The 9,822-nt window shown below is 43.0% G+C and overlaps 1 protein-coding gene across 1 annotated transcript; it reads left to right on the forward strand.

Annotated features, from left to right (window-relative positions):
- The first annotated feature begins 736 nt into the window (after window positions 1–736).
- Window positions 737–1,543, forward strand: LOC145954092 (uncharacterized). The gene has a single exon (XM_083067797.1). It carries the CDS (start codon window positions 737–739, stop codon window positions 1,541–1,543), a length of 807 nt encoding a protein of 268 aa, XP_082923923.1.
- The last annotated feature ends 8,279 nt before the right edge of the window (window positions 1,544–9,822 follow it).

Below are 9,822 nucleotides of genomic sequence, written 5' to 3' on the forward strand. Positions count from 1 at the left end.
GGTTAAGTCCTCTATATTACAGAAATTTGTTGAGGAACCTAGAATTGTTTGATAGTGATACGACTGAGCTATCAAACACCAAAAAAATGCGTCACCCTTCTAGTTAACACCCTAGCCCAAAATTAAAAACCCTAATCATCTAGAGCACCCCATAATACAAGGGTAAAAATGGAAATACAAGGGAAAATAAATTCTAAGTCCTAAACACCCCAAAATACAAGGGTAAAATTGGAAATACAAGTAAAATAAATTCTATGATTAAAAAGAACTTAGGAGCTAAGGTCCAAAAGTGGCCTCACTAACCCATTCCTCTTGCCTCCTTTAATATATCACCTCTTGGTCTTCTCGGCCTTAGTGTTATTCCATCACTGATTTTTTGCACCCATTTGATCCTGAGATTGATAGGACATTCCATAGACTAATTAGAGAGCATATCATTCCATCATTAGATAGTGTTAGTCATAGCCATAGTGATAGTCTTAGTGTAAGTGTTGCATCTGAACTTGATTCAAGTCAAACCCAAAACATGGGTGAACATAATGGACCTCGAGAGAGAACACTTAGGGAGATGGTTGCACCTGATTTCACATATGAGAGTCTATGCATTCAATATCCTGAGGAAGATGTTCCTTTTGTTTTTAAAACTGGACTGATCCATTTGTTGCCTAAGTTTCATGGTCGTGCAGGTGAGGATCCACACAAGCATCTCAAGAAGTTCCACATAGTTTGTTCCACCATGAGGCCACAAAATGTCCCTGAAGATCACATCTACCTAAAGGCATTCCCTTTTTCATTGGAGGATCTTGCCAAGGACTGGTTGTACTATCTGGCTCCTGGTTCAATAACAGGCTGGGATGACTTGAAGAGAGTGTTCCTCGAAAAATTCTTCCCTACATCCAGGACCACTGCAATCCGGAAAGACATATCTGGAATTAGGCAACTCATGGGGGAGAGCTTATACGAGTACTGGGAGAGATTCAAGAGGCTGTGTGCTAGCTGCCCTCACCATCAAATTTCTGAGCAACTATTATTGCAGTACTTCTATAAGGGGTTGAACATAATGGATAGAAGCATGATTGATGCAGCTAGTGGAGGAGCTTTAGGAGATATGACACCTACTTCTGCTAGAGGGCTGATTGAAAAAATGGCGTCCAACTCACAACAATTCAATATGAGGAGTGATGCCATAGTTGTGAGGGGTGTGCATGATGTGGTAGCCTCAGATTCCAATGAACACAAAAAGCTGGAGAGTAAGATTGATGCTCTCACCACCTTGGTTTCACAACTGGCTGCAAATCAAAAATCAGCTCCACCACCAGCAAAAGTATGTGGCATCTGCACTTCAATTAATCATCCAACAGATGCTTGTCCCTCCTTGCAAGACTCTTCTATGGGTCTTGATGCCCCACAAGCCTATGCTGCAAATATCTACAACAACAAACCAGCACAGCAACAACAGCAGCAGAGTTATGACCTCTCCAGCAATAGGTACAATCCAGGTTGGAGAAATCATCCTAATCTCAGATGGTCTAACCAGAAGTAGCAGCAACAACAACAACAGCCATCCCCTCCCTTCCAAAACAATGCTGTTCCTAGCAAATATGTACCTCCTCCTATCCAACAGCAACAGCAGAGACAACACGAAGCTCCTGCACCACCAGCTCCTCAACCTTCTACTTCTGAACCTTCATTGGAGGAGTTAGTGAGGCAGATGACTCTTCAAAACATGCAGTTCCAACAAGAGACCAGAGCTTCCATTCAAAGTTAGACAAATCAAATGGGTCAAATGGCCACTTGTCGCCACCGGCCCGAAACGGGCCTCGGCGGTCGCGAAGACGGTCGAGCTCGCTTTTATTTTAGTTTTGAAAATGTATTGGATTATTAGAACGACTTGTTCTCAAACTGAGACCTTGTCGATCTTATCCAATTTATTTATTAAAAGTCTCACCAATCCATATTAATCCCAAGCGGGACCCTCCATGGATTAGTGGTTTTCGCAAAAGGAGGGTTCTTGGAGTCGCCACCAATGTTTTACTCAAAACATTGGAAAAAGGGATAAGGCAATTGATTTGATAAATCAACTTTGGCCATTACAACCAGAGTTGGGTAAGGGAGTCGGTTACGTGTGGGGAAGGTGTTAGCACCCCACAACGCCCCTTTCGGGTTCCCTATGACAGATTATATTCTAAAATAACAGTATAAAATTACTAAATTACCCCTATTTATTATAAGCGATTATAAATTAACTATCTACATGATGACAGTTTAAATATGCACACAGAAAGCAGTAAAAGGAAGGATTTAAGAAGAAACCTCTTGAAGCGTGCTTTTATATATTGAGTAAAACTGGGAAGCTTTTTGGCGTTCCCTTGCTCTACAAGCTCGCTCGCTCTCTCCTATAAAATTTTGACTATGGAAATCCGGAGGATTTCCCTTCGACTAGGTTCGAATCTCCAAGCTAAGTGCTCGGAATTCCAGAACTTCATCGGATCGACTCCCAGAGAGATTTCTAGGGCAGAACACTGCTCAAAAACCCCAGAATACTCAAGGAGGGAGTCAAAACTGAGTGTGAAAGTGTGGAATGACGTCCAATTGACGTCATATTTATAGGGAATAGGCGCAATACGGCCTACAGAAGCAATACGGCCGTATTGAAATTTTTGAACTTCAATACGGCCGTATTGAGTTCAATACGGCCGTATTGAAATTCAGAAATTTCAATGCGGCCGTATTGAGTTCAATACGGCTGTATTGAAGCTTCAATACGGCCGTATTGATTTCAGTACGGCCGTATTGAAGTTTCAGAAACTTCAATACGCCGTATTGAAGTTTCAGAAACTTCAATACGCCGTATTGAGTTCACTGCGGCCGTATTGAAGCTTCAATACGGCCGTATTAAGTTCAGTACGGCCGTATTGGGCTTCATTCCCTCCACTTCCTTATTTTGAGCTATTCTAAGACCTCTAGACCTACAGAGAACCCTCCTAGGGCCTTCCAGGAGTCCTTCTGGCTGATCTTCCTTCAGTCTTCGAGAGTCTTCAAGCTTTATTTCCGACCCGGACAATTTTAGGGGTCTACAGCTGCCCCCCCTTTACTTAGTCGGACGGCCTTTTGGTGTATCGGCTGACAAGTAAAGGAGTTGACCCAATTGTCCGGGTGTTGCGCCGACCTTCTGACTTGTAGCGTCTTCCGGTGGAAAATTGTTGAGTAGCCTCTCCAGGTGGGTGCATACCTCGGCGCTTCTGACATCCTCGGTAGCTGAGTTTACCCTCTCCAGGGTCAACTTCACTCGACGCCCGAGCCGGAAGTTGGACATCAACGCGCCTCTGATGACGCTGATGGTCGAGTACCGTCTCTCCAGACCTAACCTCACTCGACGCCCGAGCCGGAAGCTAGACACCAGTGTGCTAACATCACCCTGATGATTGAGTACCGCCTCTCCAGGCTTAGCTTCACTCTTTGTTCGAGCCGGAAGCTAAGTACCCTTGTGACGACGGTAGCAGTGTGAGTTTCGCCTCTCCAGGCTTAGTCTCACTCTTCGTTCGAGCCGGAAACTAAGCACCTTTGTGACGATGGTGAGCAGTGTGAGTTTTGCCTCTCCAGGCCTTGCTTTGCTTGTTGCCCAAGCTGGAAGCTGTAAGTACCGTCTCTCCAGGCTTAGCTTCACTCTTTGTTCGAGCCGGAAGCTAAGTACCTTTGTGACAACGGTGAACGGTGAGTACCCCCTTTCCAGAGATAGCTTCGCTCATTGCCCGAGCCGGAAGCTGCATACCTCCGTGTTTGTGACGACGGGGTAGCGTGAATATCTCCTTTCCAGGGATTTGTGATGATTTTGTCTCCACAGTCCACGATGCTGCTTCGACGGTTGTTCCTGATTTTGTGCCACTAGGGGCTGGATAACGCAGGGATCCGTCTAGGGGATGTGCAGTTACTCATAGGTTCTTGTGTCCCAACTTTCCATTGCGTAGTTGGTGCCCACTGGGGAATTTCTGATTCCTTTGGGGTGCAGACACAAAGATGCTCTTTCTGATGTGAGCGGTGCCCTATGATTGGCTGACGTCCTTTCGACGTTGGTGGAGTATCCCGGTTATCTTTGTTCGGGTAACTCTTTTTGATTTTCTGATTTTTTGCTGCCTCTGTGTAGGCTGTTATCCGCTGGGGATTCTGGATGTTGATTTTGTCTCCGCAGTCCACGATGCTGCTTCGACGATTGTTTTTGATTTTTGTGCCACTGAGGGCTGGATAACGCAGGGATCCGTCTAGGGGATGTGCAGTCATTCACAGGTTCCTGTGCCCCAACTTGCATTGCATTGTTGGTACCCTTGGGGAATTTCTGACTCCTTGGGGTGTAGACACAGATGCTCTTCTTGAATTGAGCGATGCCTTATGTTTGGCTGACGTCCTTTGACGTTGGTGGAGTATCCCGGTTATCCTTATTCGGGTAACTCTTTTTGATTTTTGGATTTTGTTGCCTCTGTGTAGGCTGTTATCCGCTAGGGGATTTTGTCATTGGTTGTGATTGGCCTCTTCTGTTAGGCAGATCATCTTGATGTTCAATGATAGGCTGAGAGCCGGATTCCGCTTGGGGAATGATTATTGATCTTTTTATGATTTTTCCTTTTGAAGGAGTGCCTCTTATGTAGGCGACTGAGGAATTGGGGTTCAGTGTTCGGCTGAGTGCCGGATTCCGCTTGGGGAATATTTATTGATATTTTTTTGATTTTTCTCCTTTTGCAGGGATGCCTCGGAGTAGGCGATTGGGGAATGAGGGATCTTATGTATCCCAGAGTATTATTTAGGAAGCCTCTGCAGGCTTAGCCTCACTCAGCGCTTTAAGTCGGAGAGCTATCTTCCACTGAGGAAGTGTTAAGTCCTTTGACTTGTATATACTGTTTGGATGATCGCACTTCCATTGGGGATTGCGTCGATTTTGCTTTGATAGCTCTTGCTGGGGATTTTGAATCCAAGAGCATGAGTTGAGGTTCCCTCTGGGGAGTATTATTTCTGCGAGCCTCTCCAGGCTCAGTTACTCTGTACAGTTGGGGGAGTATTATTTCTGCAAGCCTCTCCAGGCTTTAGTTATTCTGAGGAAGTATTATTTCTGCAAGCCTCTCCAGGCTCAATTATTCTGAAAGAGTATTATTTCAGCAAGCCTCTCCAGGCTCAAATATTCTGAGAGTATTATTTCTGCAAGCCTCTCCAGGCTTTAGTTATGATGAAAGAGTATTATTTCGGCGAGCCTCTCCAGGCTCAATTATTCTGAAGGAGTATTATTTCGGCAAGCCTCTCCAGGCTCAATTATTCTGCGGGAGTATTATTTAGGCAAGCCTCTCCAGGCTCAGTTATTCTGAGAGAGTATTATTTCGGCGAGCCTCTCCAGGCTCAATTATTCTGTATGATTTGTTGGATTTTCTGTATTTTGCCCTTTTTTCGATTTTGGCTTTTTCTGTGTTTTTGCCTTTTTTGTTGATTTTGGCTTTTTCTGTATTTTTTGCCTTTTTTGTTGAGTTCGGCTTTTTCTGTATTTTTGTTGATTTCTGTATTTTTGCCTTTTTTGTTGGTTTTGGCTTTTTCTGTATAGAAATGTCTCAGTTATTCTGAGAGAGTATTATTTCGGCGAGCCTCTCCAGGCTCAATTATTCTGAGAGAGTATTATTTCGGCGAGCCTCTCCAGGCTTAGTTATTTTGAGAGAGTATTATTTCGGCGAGCCTCTCCAGGCTCAGTTATTTTGAGAGAGTATTCTTTCGGCAAGCCTCTCCAGGCTCAGTTATTCTGAGAGTATTCTTTCGGCAAGCCTCTCCAGGCTCAGTTATTTTGAGAGTATTCTTTCGGCAAGCCTCTCCAGGCTCAGTTATTCTGAGACTATTCTTTCGGCAAGCCTCTCCAGGCTCAGTTATTTTGAGAGTATTCTTTCGGCAAGCCTCTCCAGGCTCAGTTATTTTGAGAGTATTCTTTCGGCAAGCCTCTCCAGGCTCAGTTATTTTGTATGACGCTGTTGATTTTCTGAATCTTTGCATTTTGTTTGCTGCTGTCATACACAAGCAATTTTTCCTATTTTTTCTAATTTATGTAGTTGCCTCATGACGAGGTCTTTGAAAATTTCTTTATGGCCAATACGGCCGCATGCATTTCAGTATGCCCATGTTTGAGTTAAAAATTTGTTCATAACCCCAATTTTGGTACGGGTGTACTGAACATGGTACGGGCGCATTGTTTTTTCTGAAGTTTATATATTTTATTTTTTTTGTTTTTTCAATAAACAGAGAATAAGTGATCTTCCAGTACACCTATCATCTGTATGCATGTATGCAGTATGATGCACCTAATTCTATTTGATTCTTTTTTCAAAAGAATTAACCGATGCGTTTTTGTGTTTGGATTTTGCCATTCCTCCAGACGGACTGTGCTCTGCCGATTTCTGTTACCGAGGAATGATGCATATTTGATTTTGGTGTCATCAACCAAATGATTCTTCCCTTTCTTTAGAAGATGTGTCAACCCTCCTATTGACCACTATATCTCCATGTTTCCACTAGATTATTCAAAAATCGTTGGGATAAGAGAGAAAAGAAGGAAAGGATATATATTTTCAAAAGTTTGTGTTTTAGAGGGGATTATTTTATTTTTGAAAAATGGATTTTGTAAGAATGGCTGGCCATGGTAGGCTTATGTGTTTAGGCTTGTTCGATTAAACACTTATGAGGTTAAGCACATCTTTGTTATTAATGATTGTGTTTTGACAACTTGGATAGCTTTTCTTGAGCCCCTTGTTGAATTCAATTGATGGTACCATCATGGATTTATTTTGTTTTTCTTTTTTTGACGGCCCTAACTTTTGCCTAAAACACCCATTTGTGATGTCTTAGCGGGCTTTTGTTTTTGTTCATTATTTTGTAACCCTAATTTTTGCCTAGGTCACCCTTTTCGTGGGATTCCTAGCGGGTCTTTTGCTCTTATTTTTGCGCAGTCCCCTTTTTGGGTTTCCTGTCGAGCTTATTATCTTTAGGATTTCTTTATCCATGATGGTACTTATTGATGCCAAGAAAAGGTGCTCCAAGCTGTCGTGCACACTTCCACGCAAAATGATGTGGGTTTATTATTTTTAAGATGATTTTAACCTCATTCATGTTTATTCAAACAGGGTTAAAATAATGTGGTCTAGAATTTTATTGCAAGCGAGAAAAGAAGCAATAAAGAATTAATGAAGAATGATTTTTATTATAATCATAGTGGAAACATGTGCCCTATCGAGGCTCGGGGGTCGGGCTGTCCCCGAGGAGTGATCTCTAATAGTCACTGAATTTACACATCCCTATTAGAAGGAAAAGGACACTCGATGACGACAACCGGCCTTGACGATTGTGAACCGGCCTTCCTAAAGATCTGGCTTAAAGAACGTCGAGAAGGATCTTGGTTCCTCTTCGTCCTTTGATCTTTGTTAGGGTTGTATCTTAACCCTTGTTTCCCCGGATTGTCTTTGATAATGGGTAGCTCCGGGATTCCTTGGGAGTCCTTGCCTAATTCTTGTCTTGGCAAGTATCCGTTCTTTGTGAGCGTATGAGCTACCTTCTTCATTTCTCGGGGAAACGTTTCAACATTGGCGATTTCCAATGCTTGGAAGGCGGTTTCTAAAGCTTCCTCTGCTGCATCCACATAAAGTATGTTGGATGGCTTGCTGATGAGTATGTCATCTTTAGCTTGTTCGGTCACCAGTTTGTCACCCACTATGAACTTGACTTTCTGGTGGAGCGTAGAAGGAATAGCTTTCGCATCATGAATCCAAGGTCGGCCGAGGAGACAGCTGTATGCGGGAGTGATATCCATCACTTGAAATTCGACGTTGAAGATAGTGGGTCCAATTTGGATTGGAAGATTGATTTCTCCCACTACTTCTCTTTTAGAACCGTCGAAAGCTCGAACGATCATGTTGCTCGGGCGCGTTTGGACTCCCTTGATTGTCAATTGCTTGAACGTTCTTTTTGGCATCACTTTCAAGGAAGATCCATTATCTACCAAGACTTTAACGATGTGATACTCCTTGCACTTTATAGAGATGTGCAAGGGCTTGTTGTGGTTTGATCCCTCGGCGGGGATTTCTTCATTGATGAAGGTGAGGTGATCATTAGCCGTGATGTGACTAACAATCCCCTCAAACTTGTCTTGGGAGATAGTGTGCGACACGTATGCCTCGTTCAAGACTTTCAACAGAGCTTGCCGATGCGGTTCGGAGCATAGGATCAACGACAACAGAGTAATCTTTGCTGGCGTCTTATGAAGTTGATCCATGATGGAGTACTCGCTCTGTCGGATATATTTTAACAGTTTGTCTGTCTCCTCCTCAGATTCCTTATTTTCCTCGGTTTTTTCTTCTTTTTCTTTCCCTTTATTCTTGGGAGCTTTGTCATGAAGATCTTCGGGAGTGTAGATCCTGCCACTCCTAGTCATGCCCCCAAGTCCAGCGATGTTGGAGATATCGCTGTCGGCAGAAGAGTGGATGTCATATATCCACGGCACAGCCTTATTTGATTTGTAAGGGAAAGGCCTTGGGACTGTGATCCTTAATGGTGTCGGACCTTCCCCTTTATTCGTCTTGATTACCAACAACGGAGTTGATGTGCGCTCGATTGGCACGGTTGTTGGCTTACACTTGATAACGAACGGCGTGCGATCCATTCTTTGAACATACGCATCGACTAATCCTTTCTTTTTATTAATGTTTATTAATGGATTACTAGGAGAGATGTATGAATGACTCCTAGATCCCTCCATGACCTATATGCATGATATGAGATGATGGTGGTGAATATGCATGCATAGTGTTTATTCAACTAAGCATTATCATGTTTTTAGGATATTCCTAAGATGATGCATGATATTGCTTGGTTTGGATAAATAACCCTTTTTTCTTTTTTCTTTGGGTATTTTTCTTTTATATTTTTTTGGGTGAAAAGGAAAACTACCTACATGAATGTGATGAAGGTAGATGTTAACACCATGTACTAGAAGATCTTTATTTCTATTTATTCTTTTTATTTTAAAAAGAATGTTGTATGTTTAAAAGGTGCAATGTATGCTCATACAATGTCACATAAAAATGCACACACAATTCACTCATCCACGAACAGTCACGAGCGAATCACGAGGTAGGGGTCTCCTGCAGAAAAGTGCATATTCAAGGAGGATCTAACTGTTCTCACTTGGTCAAAGGCCCCCAAGGTGCCCCCATTATAGGGACCCAATTCCTCTCATCGTAGGTCGATGGAAAGCTCCAACGCACCGTCGGACTCAAGTTCATGGTTATCACCTTGAGTGATGTTTTCCGACAACGGTCTACGGGCACCTATAGACCCATTCGACAACCGGCCGTACTAACATCCACTCCCTATGGTTAATCACTCATGCCCCCGGGTATAGAGGGAACTGTTGTGTGCAAAGGTTTGTGTACAGTTTGTATTTCAAACAATTGCGGAATTTTAAACATACAACAGTTATTTAAAGCCATATAATAAATCATGTTATCATACAAGCAAGGGGTAACGAAGTAATTTTTAACTATTATTTGTTAAAAACAATCTGTCACTAAATGGGACTGACTCTCGAAGCTTCCCCAGTGGAGTCGCCATCTGTCGCCACCGGCCCGAAACGGGCCTCGGCGGTCGCGAAGACGGTCGAGCTCGCTTTTATTTTAGTTTTGAAAATGTATTGGATTATTAGAACGACTTGTTCTCAAACTGAGACCTTGTCGATCTTATCCAATTTATTTATTAAAAGTCTCACCAATCCATATTAATCCCAAGCGGGACCCTCCATGGATTAGTGGT

This window comes from Cajanus cajan, chromosome 1 (genome assembly GCF_000230855.2).
Source record: "Cajanus cajan strain Asha chromosome 1, NIPB_CcT2T_4, whole genome shotgun sequence".
In the NCBI taxonomy this organism is placed as follows: Eukaryota; Viridiplantae; Streptophyta; class Magnoliopsida; order Fabales; family Fabaceae; genus Cajanus; species Cajanus cajan.